General features: G+C 36.4%; 1 protein-coding gene and 1 long non-coding RNA gene across 2 annotated transcripts; one reads left to right on the top strand and one right to left on the bottom strand.

Moving 5' to 3' along the window:
- The first annotated feature begins 72 nt into the window (after positions 1–72).
- LOC23687406 (cleavage and polyadenylation specificity factor subunit 4) lies at positions 73–20016 on the top strand. The gene is made up of 5 exons (XM_021844409.1): positions 73–153; positions 16901–17164; positions 17222–17748; positions 19672–19823; positions 19892–20016. The coding sequence occupies exons 2-5, from the start codon at positions 17062–17064 to the stop codon at positions 19980–19982; spliced, it is 873 nt and encodes a 290-aa protein (XP_021700101.1). The 5' UTR covers positions 73–153; positions 16901–17061; the 3' UTR covers positions 19983–20016.
- LOC110676457 lies at positions 1316–5900 on the bottom strand. Its single transcript, XR_002500405.1, has 3 exons — positions 5880–5900; positions 3676–3731; positions 1316–1339 (listed from the first exon to the last, which is right to left on the bottom strand). It is a non-coding gene; the product is annotated as an uncharacterized LOC110676457 (long non-coding RNA).

Here is a 20016-nt window from a genome sequence, read left to right as displayed (position 1 = left end):
TAAAATACCCTATTCACCGAACAATGTGTTAAAGTTGAACAGAATTGTGTAATTTTTTCGCCTTTACAGAACATTCGGTGAGTGTATAACGAAGAGTACTCACCACCGTTCAGCAGTTTAAGCGCCACCGCCTTGTCCAGGGAGACTGCTGACGTAAGTTCGAGTCCGGCTGAGACTCCTATCTAAAGGCGGGTCAAAATGGTTCAAACGCTCTTATTCATCTAATTCACCCAATCATCAAGCTCAGTACGTTAGAAAACCCTTTAAACAAAATAGGGAGATTAATCATCAACAAACCGATAAAAATAATCAAAAAAGTAAACTAATGTAACCAACTGATCAAAAATATTTGATAAAAAGAACGAGACGTATTTATATTCATTCTTTTTTTTTTCTCTTTAGGGATTACAAAAGTCAGAGAGTCTTGGCTTAAAACTACCCTACCTTGATGTTCTACCTATCCACGCTTTCGGCGAGAAGCTTCTCTACTGCGCAGTCGTTGACTCGTTGGCGATCGCTTTCTAGCGCTGTCGAGCACATCGACGAGAAATTAATTTCGACCCTTGCTTCAATGAACCGACTGACAAACGGCTGAGCCTCCCCTTTCGAGCAGATTTTCCCGAATGACCGGGCTGCGAATGTGAAAATCTCGGATGAACGTCGTTCAGAGGCAGGCGAAACGTTGGCTCGTTCGAACACAGTCTCCTTGCGCGCGAACCCTATTCGACCACGTACCTGTCGCACGAGTCTGTCGAATACTAAGCGCAAATCGAGAACCACACTTTTCAGATAATTGGTGGTTCGAGGTCTTTAACGGTCGGCGACTGGCATAAGGGGTCCGAGGTTCTGCTGACTGAGCACGTGTTCCTCACGAATGGCGGGATCGACTTCCAATCGTGCGTGAATTGTCCAATCCACACTGGCACCCCACGTTGAGTAGGAATTCCTGTTAAACGTGATGATTTTTAGCCTAAATGATTAACGCATAAGTTGATCTATTGTCTTACCTGAGCCTAGTGTGAACTAAGTAGCACATGTATAGCACTAGCACAGACAAACAGACGTCACACTCTCATCATTGCCCATCGACCACCTTTTTAACGGTCGATTCAAAAATATGGTAGGTGGCCGATCCGCCACCCGCAGCGCTTGCATCGGTTTTTGTTCGTGTTTGACGTTTACACATTACCGCCATCTGTTGACCTGTCGGCCAAACACACAGATTTTAGCATTGGGCGCACATGTTCTCGTGACTATGATTTTGATCGAAATTTGTTCTAAGTGTTACGTCTGTTTGTCTGTGGCACTAGCGTTAAGGGTACGACTTTTCAACAATCTACTGAAAATTTGATTTACCAACGGATTTTCTAATTTGTTTCCTAGTTACTTACTAGTATTGCAAAGAGATGCTAATTCACTATTGCAATCTTCCAGTTCAACTGGCTAAGCTCTTAGTTGTAGCACAGACAAACAGACGTAACACTTAGAACAAATCTGGATAAAAATCATAGTCACAGGGACATGTACGCCCAATGCTAAAATCGGTGTGTTAGGCCGATGAGCCAACAGGTGGCGGTAGTGAGCAAATGTCAAACGCGAACAAAAACGACGCGAGCGCTGCGGGTGGTGGATTGACCACCTACAATATATTTGTATCGACCGTTAAAAATGTGGTCGATGGACAATGACGAGAGTGTGACGTCTGTTTGTCTGTGGTTGTAGCTTCACTGTACTAGAGTCACATGAAAAAACGTCCTTTAATATCGACTATCTCCGCGCATATGGCACATTAGTTCATACAAAAAGCTATTGTAAGGGAAAACGGGGTAAGACCGCCCGCCTAAGCAATTTAATTCATATGTCAATATCAAGAACCAATAAACTTTTTCGACGCAGCATGCCATTTTTTGAAGCTATATGCATGATCAAAAATATCACAGGTGTTGTATTTGTAAAAATAGAGTAAAGTGGGGCAAAAGTTCGAGTGGGGTAAGAGTTTCTTTTTAAGATTTCTAGCTCAATTCAAAACAAATCTTATAAATGTCATGGTGGTTCGAATGCTATTCAAGTAAGAGACTTTCACTCCAAATATCATGAAAATCGTTTGAGATTTGGAAAAGTTATGGCTATTTGTTGTTTTTCGACGTGAATATTGTAATTTTTGGTCAATCTTTCGTTGCATGGAACCAATTGAAGATAAAATCTTTTTCAATATTTAATGTAAGGGCGTTTCTAGGCCTATCATAAGGTTGCTTTGAGGTGTATTAGTTTTTGCATAAATGCTTCAAAACAATTTTTGGCCCATAGTGGGGCAAAAGTTCGAATCAGCGGGGCAAAAGTTCGACCCATGTATAAAAACACGGAAAAAATTGCAAATTGCCTAAATCTACATATTATCTTCAGATTTAGTTAAATTTATCTGATCGTGTGAAAATTATCACCAAAATTTTACATTTCCACTTAGTTTTGCGAAAAACTGCTATTTTTGAGTATATTACAATTAACCCGGTTTTGGGCAATTTTTTGATGAAAATTTAGTGTGTATTTTTCGTCAAACTTAAGTTTACAGCTGGTGTAAAGTATGCCTGTTTTAAAAAGATCGATATTTTGTGTTTTAGCCAGCGAACTTTTGCCCCACACTAGATTCGAACTCTTGCCCCACCGGTGGGGCAAAAGTTCGAATAAGACAATCAATTTTGAAACTCTTATAACTAAAAATGGGTAAATATTTTGACACAAGTTTGTTCAGCAAAATTATAGCCCAGATGTTGAAGGTTCACTGTATGGTATTTGTTTTGTTTTAACTGCTATTGTTTTCCTGGAAACTATGATTATACCACTAAGGTCGAACTTTTGCCCCACCTTACTCTATATGTATTGCTGTGTGCATTTGAGGTGCAAATCTTCACTAAACGTCCTTCAAATGCGGTAAGACAAAACAATCAAAGGACTTCACTTTATTGAACCATATTTCACATTTCTATTAAAGCACAGACGGGTAATTTGTTATGATTTACAAAAAAAAAAATACCTTCTGAAATCCTTAAGTGAGCATCTCTTAAATTTAGATCAAATTCAATATAGACGTGCAGAAACTTTGTTTTTGATATGACAAATGTAATGTAGTTTTCGCTCTCGATGGTTCGGAAAGTAGAAGCATTAACCTAAGAATGCTAATGTCGTTACTTTTCGTGTTACCAACATCTAGTTTGCCGAGCACTGACAGCCTGAGTACCGGACCTCAAAGTGTCAAATCAATTTTAAAAATAATAACAAACCATCCTCAACAACCGGCATTGAAAAAACAATGGAAATTTACAATTTTAGGTAATTATAAATTAATTCATTTTTGTGACAACAGCGCCACTGGCGTTCTGCTACTAATATTTCTATTGTTCGGAATATCAAACATTTTGTGTTTATGGAAAGTGCTTGGTGAACTTTTAAGGAAACCGCCATTTTCATGCCAAACTGAAGGTGGTCCGTCTTACCCCGGTGGGCGCTCTTACCCCGTTTTTCCCCTTAAAATGTATAGAACGCTAATCGCAGTAGTGAAACCTCGGGTGTTTCTCAGGCAGAAAAGGCTTTCTTTTGAAATTTCAAACAATAGCATTCAAAAGGTTGTGCATTCGTATGATCGAGTAGATGTGATGAATCAATTTGAACGTAACTCACGATATTGTGCATCCCGATAAAATCCAGAAAGAGAACTTTCTCTTCATCGATCCTCTCTTCCGTTAATAAAGGTGACAAGACACAAGTTTGTCAGCATTTTTTGTCCTCAGGAATTGAATGGATCATTGAAGGTAGTTTTTGTCAGTGCTCACCACATCAAAACAAAGGCGTCATTGTATATGGGATTTAACATTGTGACAGTATTGCTGTTCTGTCAAACACACAAGGCTACGGTGGCGCTATCTATGCTTTCCATAGTGGCCGTTTTGGTTATTTTAATGATCCATTGAGATTGAATCGCTGCCTAGCGTACTGAAGTGAAAAAATGCTAACAAACCCGCATCTTGTCACTTTTATTGACAGAAGAGAGGATCGATGAAGAGAAATCGATCATGCGACTTACGCCCTTATTCTAGCACACGCTTGAATTTTTAGTCGCGAAGCAGTATTACTTGGGCTCCTAAGGCTGTGAACCGTTTCACCAGTTCGTTTAACTATTAGTTAAAATTTGACATTTCGATAGTTATTTTCCCCTCAAATGGTTAAATTTAACTTCGCGGTCGACCCATTTGAGCTTTGACAGTCGAGTAGTTATTTCAGAATATAGTTGACAGATGGTTAGTTATTCTCAAATTCACGGGAGCAGAAAATAACTAAAGGGGAAATAACTATCGAGCTGTCAAATTTTAACTAAAAGTTAAACGAATCGGTGAAACGGTTCACAGCCTAAGATGCGAAAACACCAGCATTGCAAATTTCACTGTTTTGTTTTGATTCTGCGTTCCGTTCCACAGCGTTCCATTTCACTCTACTCCGTTCCAAAAGCTACGTTTGATCCATTTTTAATCTGAACGATGCGCAAATTAGTGGGGTACAAATTAAAAAGTGTTCAGATTAAATGTGGTCAAACCAACGGGGGTACCCTGTACCCGCAACACCAATGTATTGTCGCACTGACACCAAACCGGATCGCGCCAGTGTCGAATCAAAGAAAATCAGTTGATTTTGCACTGACACAGCTGTAAAAGTATCAGCATACTTTATGCATGCTAGCTCGTACAGTGATATTTTTTCAAGTCAATATACTGCTTCGCGACTAAAAATGGATGAACCAACGTGCGCAGTTCGATTTTGACCAACTTTGACGCGTCGCGAGTCACTTCGCTATAGTGCGCATCTATGCTCTCCTCCATGACCATTATGCGCACTAATTAGAATCGACTTGCGACGCGGCGAAGTTGGTCAAAAATCAAACTTCGCACGTTGGTTAACCCATTTTCTAACGCGAAGCAGTATATAAACTATCAAGACTGAGTTTTATCACTTTGAAATGCATGCTGAAAAGTCATCATTGGTGCCAAAACGAATGACGGGCTACTTAGCCTTAATCCCAGATCTCCTGTAATTTGACCAGTTTCGTAAAACACTCAGGCAAATGGATTATCGATAAAGCCAAGTACGGACCTGAAACGTAAAGCACTCAAGTAAAATTTCTCCTTTTTACCAAAGTAATTTTGACAGCTGATCCAGAATGAGCGAAATGTCACTTTTACTTGCGGAATAATTGAGCGGCACATTTTTCCGTTCGGAAAAGTGACAGCTCCATTTGATTCGTACGGCAGGCGTTACCGACGTTATGAAATCAGCTCTACTTCTCAGCAGCGTACAGCTCAAGTAATTTCGGTAGCGGAATCATTCCTTGACCGTTTCTTGTTCTATCCTTTTGCACAGTACTTATGATCAGCGTACCGGCCATAAACATAGGAACCCCTTATGAAAATTCGCCACAAAAAATCGGATTGAAATTCATAAATTTGCCTTATGAAACCAGTATTTGAAAACAAAAAAATGTTTTCGCGGCAATCTGGAATCGAACCAAGAACCTTGCGATCGACAGGCCCGAGCGTACAACACGCGCCTATCGACGCCTTGATGTGGAGTGATGCTAAAACGCTAAAACGATACATAAAGCGTTCGTATTGCAATATTCGTTCCACCTTTCATAAGGCAAAATGTATGAAATTCGATAGTCCAGTTCGCTGCGTGAATGGCACATAGTTTATAAACTGTCGAATGGATCATTAAAATAACCAAAACGGCCACTATGGAAAGCATAGATAGCGCCACCGTAGCCTTGTGTGTTTGACAGAACAGCAATGCTGTCCCAATGGGCCGTATGAATAAAAAGCGTTGAACTTTACTACATGTAGCATCTACTCAAAAACAAAACCCACAAAGTTTACTACACTTTTGGTATGAATAAAAACCCTTTCGAACATGTAGTACCTACTACTTTCGAACATGAGCAGTGACTGATGCTGTACGTGAAGAAAATTCTATTCAGAGTACAGAGTAATGCTGCATGTTAAGAAAATTCCATTCAGAGTGACTCTTGAAATCAATAAAATCATGCATATATGCCAAATTTGTCACTTATTCACATGACAAATTATGTGAAAATATGAATATTCGATAATGATCATGAACACAAATTCATGTTGGTTATGTAACTTTACAGTATTCCCTTTATGTGCATGTGAATTTTATAATGATTTTCCTAAGAATTTTCGAATTTTAGCTAGAAATCTGTATCCTATGAATGAATCTTGAGATAACAGCAATTGTGACATTATAAAGTTCCTAACATTTTCAAGATTCCAGTATTGAGAATTTGATGAAATAGCGGTAGAATTTTGAGCTTCCTCTGTGAATTAAAAAAAAAACAGCATGTCGAACTCCGCTGATGGATATGGGATTCTTGGTATTCTCGTTATTTCGATAGGTTTCCTGGTAGTATCCCTGGGCTTGTTAGAAATAAAAATTCTCACAATAGTGGTTGAATTAAGGATTTTCTTTTACATTTTTACATTCAGACGCTCAAAGGTTTATACTATAATTGAAGATTTTTTCTGATTCTGAATCCCAACGGAACTGGAAATCAGTGGGATCTAAAGTTTACAAGAATTCCAAAGATTCGGACCAGAGTTTGCAAGAACCTCACTGAAATCTCAGAGATTCTTACAGAAATACCGTCTTAAAAATACCCGAATAATTTCAAAAGAATAATAGCCAGATCAAATACCGGATTTACTCAAAAGAATCCCAGAATAGCTTACAGAATCCCATAATTGTTATAACCAATCTAGAATGCCTATCGGAAACCCAGAATTTCTATAGGTATTCCAGAATTCCAAAGGAAATCAGAAAATCTGGGATGTCTGAATTCTTACATAAAATTAAGAATTACTCCTGGAATTACTTTATAATTAGCTGAAATCCATCCGACATCCGAGAATTCCTAAGAAACAACATAATTATCGTAATGCCAGATTGAGCATAATTATCGTAATGAGTATCTTCGTATCTGCCACACAATATTCACATGCAAAATGGTCAATTGACATTGAAAGCTCTCAGTAAGTACTCATAAGAACACTAAGCTGAGAGTTAGGCTCTGTCCCAGTTGGGACTTAACGTCAGAAAGAATACCAGATCTCTCAAAAAAAAAAATCAAAAATCTTTACCGGAATCTCAAAATTCTTTTCGAAATATCAAAATTTCTACGGAAATCTTAAAATACCGTTCGAAATATCAAAGCTGACATCGTATTCCCATGATATTTACTCAAATTTTAATTATTCCATACATTTCAACAATCACAATGCATGAGTAGCAAGCTCTGAAGCTAACTACCAGTAGCTTTGTAGTAAATGCTACCTTTATTCATAGCAACGCGTTGTTTGTAGTATGTTCGAAAGGTGTAGAAAGAGAAATGACACAAACATGTTCCACTCGTGTTCCACATCTAGCGTTTACTACCGATCATGTAGTAAACTCACTTTACTACATTTTTATTCATACGGCCCAATGTTAAATCCCGTATGAACCTATGCACGGGTTCATTATTTGACGTTTTAGCGGTGCCGAATTCACTGGTTTCCATGGTCACATAAATAACACGGCACCTCTAAAACGTCAAATAGTGAACCCGTGCATAGGTCCATACAGTGGCGCCTTTGTTTTGATGCGATGAGCACTTGAACGTTGAACTTTACTAGATGTAGCATCTACTCAAAAACAAAATCCACAAAGTTTACTACACTTTTGATATGAATAAAAAACTTTTCGAACATGTAGTATTTACTCCTTTCGAACATGAGCAGTGACTAAAGCTGTACGTTAAGAAATTTCCATTCAGGGTGCAGAGTGATTCTGCACGTAAAAAACAATCTAGTTTTCAATTCAGAGCGACGCAAGTGGGTGGTTTTGGGTCTTCGCCAACGCCAGTGATTGATGATTTTTTTAACATTAGCTTAACATCTATGAAGAGATCTTGAGATTACAGCTATCAAATTAGGAACCACATATTTTCTAGCACCAATACTGAGATTCTGGTAAAATTGCGGTAGAATTTTGATGCTCCTCGTGTGTTTTCTCAACAACATGTTGAATTCCGGAAGTTATAAGTGTTTCTGTGATATTCTCGTTATTTTGGTAGGGTTTCTGATAGTATCCTTGGAATTTCTAGAACTTAGAATGTAGAGATTTTTATGAGAATAGTAGTTATTCCATTGGTAGTCGTTAGAATTCAATGAGGATCTCCCCTAAAATACCAGGGTTCCCTTTGAAATTATTAATATTCTTATGGATTTCACAAAAAATCCCGTTAAAATCTATAAAATATTTACCGACGTTCAAAAGGTTTATATTAAAGCTTTGCTTTGAAATTCTTATGGAACTCGAGATCAACGGAATCTTAAAGGTTTTTACAATACAGGTATGTTCCGTTTTTATCAACACGATCGGCATTTTTCAGTTGACAAAAACGGAACCGTGACAAAAACGGAATAATTTTCTTAGACAAAATATTTTACAAATTTTTAAATAAAATTGCAGTTTTGCCAGGATAATAAACAATTTCATCATATAAATGAACAGTATTGATGTATAGGAGCTGTAATTAGCATAAAAATTGTTCATTTGTATAAGTTCGTAAATAAAGTGGATTGCAGACTTTAGTTAATCAATATGATTAAATAATGCAATAAATCAATAACAGTTCAAGTTTTCTTGGTTAGATGTTAGATGTAGGTTTCCTTGGTTTTAATGTATGAAATATGGAATATAAAAACGATAATCACATATATGTGCTTTGTATCATGAGATAGGTCATATTTGTATAAATAACTACAAGAAAGTGAGTCAAGCTGATTGTTTTTGTTTTCAAGAAAGATTTAAAAAAGAACAAATCTTTTTCTTCTCTTTATCCTCATCATTCCGCTTCTTCTTTTTCTTTATGGTATTATGTCCCGACTGAGGAAGAGCTTTTACAGCTGATTGTTCTTATAAACACTTCCGTAGTTATCAAGTTATATTTTTTTTTTGCCAAGGCACATTTTTCAATTTTTGCCACCCGATTGGCGATCAAATGTGGGGTTATGTTGCAAAAGTTTTGCAAGGTTAAATTAATCTTTACGGTTTCCGGTGTTTTGAATTGTCAAAATCTGTTCTGTAAAATGATTATGGTGATTTTTCTTTTAAAGTTATCACTACCAACTTCGACTGGGATGCACTAATCGCCATTCTACAACAGCACCACCTTCACCTTTTAGCTCTGCGTTCGATCACGAATAGACTAGCACTAAACTAAACTAAGTTCTACAGTTTTGTTTAGTAAAACAATATTGAATAGGTTTATCAAGAACACAAAATAGTACAAACTCCAGAACAAGCATAACCAAATTAGTACTTTTTGGTTAGGATCTCTTATGTTGAGTTTTATGCAATAAGCGTATGGCATTTGTTTTAAGCTCTTTATTAAACTTTTGGTCTCCACGTGAAGAAGAGGTGCGTGTCTGCTCAAAGATCAAGATCCCAACAAATTTGAGATAGGAACGTGCGCGACATGAGACCATCCATTATTAACAGTTTCTCAAATTGTCACCCATTTCAGTCTTTTTCCCTTTTCCTTGAGGCAAACTTATTATATGGAGATTGTAAATATTTCAATAGATTGTTAAGTATTGCTGGATCATTGCAACAGGACCTAATCAATGACTGTTGCTATAATCTGTGCAGTGTTATGCTTGAGAGATAAAAGATACCACATATTATTTTTATAATACGTTATTCTTAGATTACCGATTGGAATATTTGGAAAACAACGTTCACAATTTGCTTTAGATCGATAAATATGCATACATCATTCTAAAAGTATGAGATTTTTCAGTAAAATGATCATAAAGAGTAAAATTTATACTTAAGAATGCGATTAAATCTCACGATTTTGCTCTCGTTTATACAAATATAGTTTGTTCAGTAATGTAAACTAGTTTTGAACACGCTTTTTACTTTTTTTGCTGGGAGTGAAAGGATTGTATATCAGCAAATTTGGCCATAAATGTATAAATCAATTAAATGACTCATTGACAAAAAATGGTGGAATATTATTGATTTTTAAAGCTCTGCCTTTATTTCGATAGTATAGGATACCAATATACAATTCGTTCATAAAAATGAGGAATTTTGTTATGCGAAAAATAATGTTAAATTTTGACAAACAGCTTTTCTTAGGAGTTTTTTGAAAAAAATATTAAGTTCTTCAACTAAAAGCATCTTGTAAGATCTTATATTTTTATATCATTGTAGAGTAATAGTTCAACGATGCACAGAAAACCGATTACTATTTAATCAATAAATAAAAAGATATAGCATAAACAAAGTGTCCACTTTAGGAAATGAACAGTCCTTACTAGAGATGGGCAAAAACGTTCAATTATGGGAGCAAATCGTAGGTGACTCACTCACAAAATAATATGAAAAACGAATCATGTATCATATAAGGATCGCATAAGGAACGGAAAATATAATAGGTTTTGAATTAGAACATTATTCATATAACTAGTTGAACTATTTACACATGTCTGGTGCACTTTACTGTGATAAATCCAAGTCAAAAACTTTAACCCTGGGAATTTCGTGAGCACGCTTTCAAAAATTGCGCTTATAGTGAATCGTGACTCTTAAGAAAAGAATAATGACTCGTTCACTCATTATCGAGAGTCGACTCTTTTGAGTGAGTCGCCCATTTCTATTAGGTACGTACTCTACTAATCACAAATTTCAGTTGTTGCTAGCAGGCTTGATAATACTCCTCAACATCATCAGAGTTCGGTGATATACTCTAGAACAGCTTGCTGCTTTTGCCTCTTTGTGAGGGAGCGAAAAAATATGAGCAGAGAGACAACGAAAATTGAGCGAGGAAGATGCAGAACAGAGCAAAATTCCATAAAAAAAGAGTGCCATCACAACTCCAAGAGGGCTTTTTTGTTCGGGGTGGAACTCAAGAGTTCTTTTAAAGTGTGAGTGCATGTGAGCATAGCAACAAAAGAAAATTAGTACCAGAAAAAATATTCATATTTTTTTCTGCACTCTCATTCGAATCGTTTGAGGATCTGTGTTGTATCATCAAGATCTGTATTAAAACATCAAAATCGTCTCATTTTTGTATCTCAGAGGAGTTCTGTCAAGCCGTTGCTTTTTTAGTTGCCAGGACGTGGCCAGTGCAACTCTCGACTGTTGAAAGATGCGTCAATCTTGTCCAACAGCCCTTGCTGTGTTTGAAAACTCTAATTGATTAGCGGATAGGAAGGAGTCAAACCTTATTAAATCGTATTTGACTTGACACCTACCTACGATACATGGTGATCAACACTAACATAATGTCGAAAATTCAAGCCTGAGGCTATTGAAAAACATTTAAATAGGTTCAAAATAAGTTTTAAGTTTATATTTCAAGAAATAAAAAAATAAATATTTTCTTTTGTGTTGATAGAAACGGAATAATTTGTTGACGAAATCGGAACGTGATTAAATCGGAGCGTGACAAAATCGGAACGTGACAAAAACGGAACATACCTGTAATTACAAAGATTGATTTTCAGAATTACAAATGTTCACACAATAATACGCAGGAATCCCACCGCAATCTCATAGATTCTTACAGAAGTACAGCGGGGATTCGCTGGTTGGAACACGACTGCCTTCCAGCTAACGAATCTGACTCGTTAGTTGGAACGACTGACAGCTGGTGAAAATGCTGCAGACTCACGCATCTGGAGAGCAAATCATCACAAAACGCACATATACATGCACATTTTTTCTATATATGGAGACTTTAATGCGACGGTGCTCAGACGTCAAAGTCAGTTTGACATCTACTCTTGACATTCGAGTGCTTTTTAGTTGGAATATTTTCCAACTAGCGAACATCCAACCATCGAGTCATTGAATGTAGCGGACCCCCAACAAGCGAATCCCCACTGTACCGTCTCAAAGATACCCACAGAATTCCAAGAGATTGATATCAGGAATCTCATTCCCACCCCAATTCTAGAGTTTAATCTTACCGGAATTTCAGAATTGGCGGGGTGAATGTTTTCGTAACTCAGAATTCCTAAGCAAAACTCAAAATACCTTCCGAAATATCAAAACTCATATCGTTTTCCCATGATTTTTACTCAGAAGTAAATTACTCCATTCAATGGATCATTGAAGGTAGTTTTTGCAAGTGCTCACCGCATCAAAACAAAGGCGCCACTAAATATGGGATTTAGCATTGTGACAGCATTGCTGTTTTGTCAAACACACAAGGCTACGGTGGCGCTATCTATGCTTTCCATAGCGGCCGTTTTGGTTATTTCAATGATCCATTCCGCAATCTCAACCCAAGGAACAATTGGTAGCTTTTAAGTTACTTACATGTTTAATACAAGCTGCATAGCAGCTACCATTGCTGAACAAAATTTTAGTTGAATCATTAATTGAATAAAATTAATTTCCGCTTATAAAAAAGCTGTTATTCCACTTGAAGTTTGTGTTTTGAGTAAAAGCTGAATAAACCTCCGAAAATGCAAATATAGTAGCTCTTGTTCTACAACACATAAGAAGTTTAACAATTGACTGATTAAAAGCTTCTATAGGTTGTAGCCATCATTTTAGTAGAATATTGAACATTTGATTAACAACAAATCGTACAAAAGTTTCAGTGTCTTATACTTAAAATGTTGACCAGCATGATTAGTAAAACTTATAAACAATGTGAATAACAGTATATGAGTATGCTTTTATTCAAGCAAAACATGTTATGTCTTTTTAATGTTATTTTCAAAGGTTTTTCAAATCAAATCTAATTAGACATGTAGGCGACTACGGATCAATGAGGGTAAAATTTGAATCATATTGAATTAAAACGATCATAATTTAAATTTTCACAGTTTAGCGATCATCATCTTCGACGTTATTGATATCGGAAATAGTTACTAACCATAGCATTTTTAATGATCATCGAAGTAAAAATAATAATTTAACAATAATTACATGAATGTGCTTACCCAACTGAGAGTCCAGAGTCACAAATAAACACACATATTTAATTATTGTTGAATAATGGTGACAGCTGAAAAAAATGCCCTACGAAGAGCTGAGATGATGCTATTTAGATCCAAATTTAAGTCAATGTTCAACATTTTTCATTGGAATGAATAAAAGTAGAATCAACACTTATTAAACTTTTCCAAAGAATCTCTTTCGACTTGTCAAGATTGTTTTACTAATAAGTTGAACAAGTCATTTTTTCGTCTATTAAAGAGCCAATATTCAACCAAACAAATCTATTTGTGTAAACAGATGTACAAGAGACGAACTAACGTTTTGGTTGCTTCGCACTTTAGCTGTTTCCATGCTTATCATGAACATGATTTAAAGCAGAATAAGTAGTTTATAAAATCCTAATTCAACATCGATGTATCATCCGAGCAGTTAATCCAAAGAAGGCCAAAATAACGATTAATGAACACATTGTTCAGCAACAAATAAGCCTTACAAAAGAGGTCACACCATAGCCAAATTTTTGAAAAATGGACAAAATATCTTAAAATTGCGTTGTTTTCCCAAAGTATTGCAATGTTCAACTTATTAATATTATTATTATTCATCTGTATTTGAGTGGTTTTTTGTCCTTGACGAATTCGTCACAAACTTACTAATTTATATAAAAACATATTGGATACAATCATAACTGATGCTTTCTCAATACAATTATTCAATTATGTTAAAAAAAATGAATCAGTCTTCTGAAATAGGATTATTTTGAAAAGCAAAATGAGCACATTTAACATACAAATGATTGAAATATATTTTATATTTTTATAATGCTTAATAGATAGAATGAATACGACATATAATAATAATATTAACCTAATAAAAATATAATATGTGAAATAAATGAATTTTAATACAGTTAGATGATCAATTAAATTAAAGTTATAACAAGTTAAAACTTATTATAAAATTCGATTAATCATTTCAGACTGTTTTACACTGAGAACAGCGTTGCGGTTGAAAATACTATATCAGAGGGTTAAATTAAATACACAACGCCACTTGATTTGTGCAGACTAAATTCGCATTTATTTAGAATATTTTGTGCATTCAATTTTACCATGGCACCATTTGTATAGTAAAAATTACTATATCATGGTTAAAAACTTGCAGCAGACCAGAATCGAACCGAGGATCTGGCGATTGCCAAGCGCGAACGCTAGCCGCTCGGCTATCGACGCGGTTGGATTGAGAGGGAACAAAACGCAAATAAAAAGCGTTCATGATATCTCAATCGTGGTTGGGATAGTAAATTTAAAAACACGTTCATGGTTCTCATTACTGCAACGCTTGTTTCAGTGTACCTTTGTGGATAAACTTTATTTTTGACCAGCATTGACATAAATTTTCTCACTGTGCGCTATAAATAGCCGACTGAATTCAGCTCGCATCAGTACTGAACAGCAGCAGAAGTAATGCGCTTGTTCAGTTGTTGATCAGCATAGCACGTGTTGATTAGACATTGTTGAACAGAAGCTCAAGCATGATCAATGTTCAGCTACAAGAGGTTTATATTGGGCGCTGGAAGGCTGATATATGAATTCAAGGATGGCGCAGATGGCAAGGTATACCGCTGACGATGGGAAGGTCTCGAGTTTGAATCCAGTATTCAGGTAATAATTAAAAGTGATTATTAATGCATGGTAAAAAGTATACATTGCATTTGATGTATACAGTGTTAGCGATTTTTAGTAATTTATTTGTTTTCAATTAATTTTGTGGCAGTTGAATAAAAGCTGAGATAAATGCTTATGAAGCGATTTTGAAGTTTTAGAATAAAGTCAATATACAATATACGCTTTATAACTTCTCCAAATTTGTGTGAACAACGTCTGAACAAAGGCTTCACATGGAAATAATTAAAATGTTATTAAACATGATGCTGAATTAAACTGCAATAATGTTGTTTGTTAAATTAGCATTGTTAAATCATCAATCCTTATTAGGCTAAGTGAAACCTGAATAAACATCATTTCCATATATGATTACAGTCACTAAATGATAGGTAGCCTAATAATTTCGCCAGATTTGCTTGAACAATGTGTGCGTAGCAGCTGCAAAGTAATATAATAAAGCAACTATTCAGTATGTAGTTGTGAAAAATTGCTTAATAAATGATTATAAAATAGGGAAATGTTTCTTGGGAAAGCATGTGTAGCAACCTCTGAAGCTAACTACCAGTAGCTTTGTAGTAAAGGCTACCTTTATTCATAGCAATGCGTTGTTTGTAGTATGTTCGAAAGGTGTAGAAAGGAAAATGACACAAACATGTTCCACTCGTGTTCCACATATGAACTAATCTACGATGAGGTCACGCTGCAACTTCCAGCGGGAAGAAAACCTTTACTGCGGGCCGTGTTTACAGAAAATGAACGTTTTCGCTACACATTCATCCACTTCATGTTCATTCGATGAACATTCCTTCATTGGATGTTGGTCCGGATGTCATTTTATGTAAACACGGCCCGCATTAAGAGCGGAAAAGAAAAATAAAATCGACAATAAAAGAAGACCGTGGATAAGTCCATAGCGTTTACTACCGAGAATGTACACTGTAAAAATTGTAATACTTTTTTAAATGTGTCCCCACACATAATTTCAACAAACGATTTCAAACATCGAAGTAATCAAATTCGAACATGACGATTATGTGTGAATCCACATGGCAAAAATTTATGTGGTTACACACATAACGCATATATGAGGAATGAACCATCGTGAATACCGGCGATCTCATCGAAGACAGACCAAGTCAACCATTTTGCTGTTGTCGACTTTGTGCAAACTTGATGAAAATCCAGGCGAAAATCAACGATGTGGCTTTGTTTGAATGCATATATTGTTCTTATAATTTAAATTATCTACGTAAACTAAGTGGTTGTTCAATTTCAGGTCGTGGAAGGTGCTTTTTCTCCAACATACATTTTGCAGGCGGAATCGATTGAACAAGACCAAATCCAAAAATGGAATACTTGGCAGCCTTTTGGAATGCTCTAGACGGCAGCAAGTTTCGATCCCGATTCTTCATTCCACATAAGGAAGCGGCCTCTACAATCAGTAAAGAGAGTTCATCATCATTGCTTTTCTATCCTAGATTTCAATAAACAATGCTGGACAAACATTTCAAAAGGGCACATCGACATTGGTAAACATTGGCTTTGCAAGACGCTGTTGAGCTCAATTCAACTCGATCACGCTCACCAATACCACTATCAGGAAGAGCTAACACCAATCTTTCTGATAGTGGTGTTAGTTTGCGTGGGTGGGCTAAGAAGGGCTCAACAGCAACGTTTCTAAAAAAAAAAGGCTCAAGACCTCTTGGGCCCTTTTCAAATGTTTGTCCAGAATGTTCAATGTAATGCTATACCGGATCAGTTTGACAAAGAACTTGAAGTCAATTTAAATAAATACATATTATATAATAATGATCAAGGGAACATCAATAAAAGGGTGGTTAATATCAGAAAAATTAAATCATGTGAATTCAGGCTTAAAAATAGCGATATATTATTTATTGCACGAATGCATAAAACTTATGGATCTGGGTAATAATTTGTATGTGCTCTGACACATAATTTCAATAATCATCAGAATGAACCCCAAGTATGTGTGTCACACATGTTCATTATCTTTGTACACAAATTGCAAAAATACATTTGTGTCACACATACCAACGATATGAGGATTTTTACCAGTGTAGTAAACTCTATTTAACTACATTTTATTCATACGGCTCAATGATCCATTGTGGTTCCGTGTAATGTTTTCTTCTGAACATCGATAGGCCCTTTCCAAATATTGATCCCGAAATGTCAATTGACGCTGATGACATGTGACATGACATGTGTGGTGACATCAAAAAATCGCAAACCGGACCGAAAAGCACAACATCAAACGCGTCTCAGGACAGGACGACGATAAATAATTCTCAGTTCTTTTTACAAAATGGATTTTCTGATAGCTGGTGTTGATAATGTACTGTTCAAAATAGAGAAAGATCTCAATGAACAGTTCGGAGCGCTCCCGTTGCCGTTCCCTGGGATGGATAGTAAGTGGCAAAGTAGTAATTTTCAATTGAAATTTCTAACAATGTTTTTGATTGTAGAATCGACGGCTGCCGTCTGTTTATTCTTCAATGCCACCGATGGGACCGAATGCGATAAAGGGGCAGCTTGTCCGTTCCGCCACATCCGTGGTGACCGTACGATAGTCTGCAAACATTGGCTTCGTGGTCTGTGCAAAAAGGGGGACCAGTGCGAATTTCTGCACGAGTACGACATGACCAAAATGCCGGAATGTTACTTCTATTCCCGGTTCAACGCTTGCCACAACAAGGAATGTCCTTTCCTGCACATAGATCCGGAAAGTAAGATCAAAGATTGCCCTTGGTATGACCGGGGCTTTTGTCGTCACGGTCCCAGCTGCCGGCATCGTCACGTGAGGCGTGTCCTGTGTAATTTTTATCTGGCCGGATTTTGTCCCGATGGAGAGTCGTGTAAATTTATGCACCCACGGTTTGAGCTTCCACCGCCGTCGGAGACCAAGGATCAGCTGCCGAAACGCCTACCGACGTGTCACTATTGCGGTGAACCGGGACACAAAGCTTGCTACTGTCCTAAGATGCCTCAGGAGGTAATTATTGATATTAGAAGTTATAGAATTTTTTTCGTTGATATACCTTATTCGAATGTAGATCAGATTAACAGGTTACGAATATTTAACTAAAGTATAGAACGATTTCGATCAAGCCATTAGCTTTTAGACAAACCAAATATGTTTGAATGAATGTAAAATTTTTGAAATAACTTTTTATTTCAATCCTTTTTTTGAAGGCATCTTTTTTATTGCCATGGTAAAGTCCTTCATAGCAAAGCTATATGTTTTTGTGCGAGCCGTGACTCTTGAGACCACCTCCCGCTTCCCCTAGAGCGTTACGTAGTGTGTGGACATCTCCTAAAGTAAATCGGATCGTAAGAGTATGTGACGTTTTTAATATTTTCTTGAAATTAGAAATCCAGAAATTTATAAGAATTGTGCCTAGAATTCATACAGATTTTTGCCTAATATTCATTTTGATATACTACTTTGAAAACTTACGAGAAAACTGTGGTACTCGATTTCAAAAGAAACTTGCACATAATTATTTTCGGATTTTAGAAAACTACGTAGGTACTGAATTCTATTACAGTCCTGTCTAGAGTCCTACAAACTAAAATGTAGTTAAATTTTACCGTTTGATGCTTTTAAAACCAATCAAAAATTTAGTTTTTAGGAACTATGCGGTATAGTTATATTTTATAATATGAGGGTAAACAACTATTTTATTGTTATCTCTAAAATAACCTATAAATATGTTGATTTGACCGGTAGGGAGGTTTTTTGAAAGCTACTGTGGTCATATTTTGCCACACTATGCGTTGCATTGTAGTACTTCTTATTGCAAATTTTCTAACAATTCGGCCGACAAAAAAACCCCATGCCAAAGTGAATCATGGAAATGCCCAAGTAGCACCCCCACACTACCAGAATAACTTGCTCTCTATAAATTAGTAACATATTGCGTTACCGTGTGCGCATCTGACTTTGCACAGCGGCACATTGCGCAATTATTCTAAGAAAGTAGACATCATATTACAATTTTTTTTTAATTTAAATTTTCATACTTATTTAGAATTAATAATTATTCTTCCATTAAATTAAAATGAATTTGAAAACAATAATGCTTTATGTGGATTTATTCCGCTTAGCTTAGACTGACACTACACATATCTGATTGACCAAAGTCAATGAAGATGCACAAAGAATCAACTAGAAGTTCGGCTGGGATTGACCATAATTTTCTTCATTGTGCATAATTCACACAGGGTCAATAACGGCGCCGGCCACGTCCTTGCAGTCAGGTTAGCGGAAGGAATATTAGTGTGTAACCTTTGCTATTTGGAGACCGTGTTTACCTCTACATCTCCTCTGCATATTTATTGTCGACACTCACAGTTTTTTGAATAATCATATTTAAGTAACGTTCCCACCGTAGTAACGACAAACATGTTTAGTCATACATAATTAACAGATTTGGAATAAAAGCATGAAACGAGCTCACCAATTGGTCGGTGTTCAGACAAACCGAACTAGGTGATATATTGACATTCTAAACATACGTTAAGAACTCCATGAATTCTTATTTGTTCGATGCCATTTTGATACAGATACCAGATAAGTTTCATTATTATAGCTGATAATGTACATATTTTTATCATTTCGAATGCTGGTACGTTTTCCTGAAACCATTGAAAAAACACTTGGCCCAGTCTGCCTGAACACAGACCAATCTTGACTAAGCTCTTGACCACTTTCAGCGTGTGGGATCGAAATCCGTACACATAAGAAATGAATCTAAATCCGTCCCCTTCATACAGAACGCCTCTATTTGTATGAGGTGTACGGATTTTGAGTCTGTACGGATTTCGGTCCCCCACTGTATATGGGGATTTATTCCGATTCTTAAACATAAAAATCTTTTTGATCCATCCACATTACATTTTTTTCATATTCCAGCAACGCGAAGCAACCTTACGAATGGAGGAGGCAAGGTACCGATCGCTTGGCTATTTCAAACATCGCCAAAATATGGACAACTCCAATCCGAATCCAGAAGAAGCACCTGTCCTACCGCAAAAACCACCTCCGAGGCCCCTCGAAGAGATTACGTATGTATTTCATGATATAAATCGCATAATCGTGTATTTTACTGTTAAATCATTTATTGTGCATTTAGGTGCTTCAAATGTGGAACCAAAGGACATTATGCAAACAAATGCACGAAAGGACACTTGGCTTTCTTGTCCAACAATGCTGTTCGAAAGTAAGAGAAAAATTTCGATATAAAGTAGGTAATACAAA

Source organism: Aedes aegypti, chromosome 2 (genome assembly GCF_002204515.2).
Source record: "Aedes aegypti strain LVP_AGWG chromosome 2, AaegL5.0 Primary Assembly, whole genome shotgun sequence".
Classification (NCBI taxonomy): domain Eukaryota; kingdom Metazoa; phylum Arthropoda; class Insecta; order Diptera; family Culicidae; genus Aedes; species Aedes aegypti.
Note: the sequence above shows the minus strand (reverse complement) of the source record. Positions and strands in the feature narration are given on the sequence as shown.

Excerpts from the sequence above, each read along its gene's own strand:
- LOC23687406 (XM_021844409.1), top strand. The coding sequence starts at position 17,062 with ATGGATTTTCTGATAGCTGGTGTTGATAATGTACTGTTCAAAATAGAG. Across the intron at positions 17,749-19,671 it reads GTCCTAAGATGCCTCAGGAG|CAACGCGAAGCAACCTTACG; the intron begins GTAATTATTGAT and ends TTCATATTCCAG. Across the intron at positions 19,824-19,891 it reads AGGCCCCTCGAAGAGATTAC|GTGCTTCAAATGTGGAACCA; the intron begins GTATGTATTTCA and ends TTGTGCATTTAG.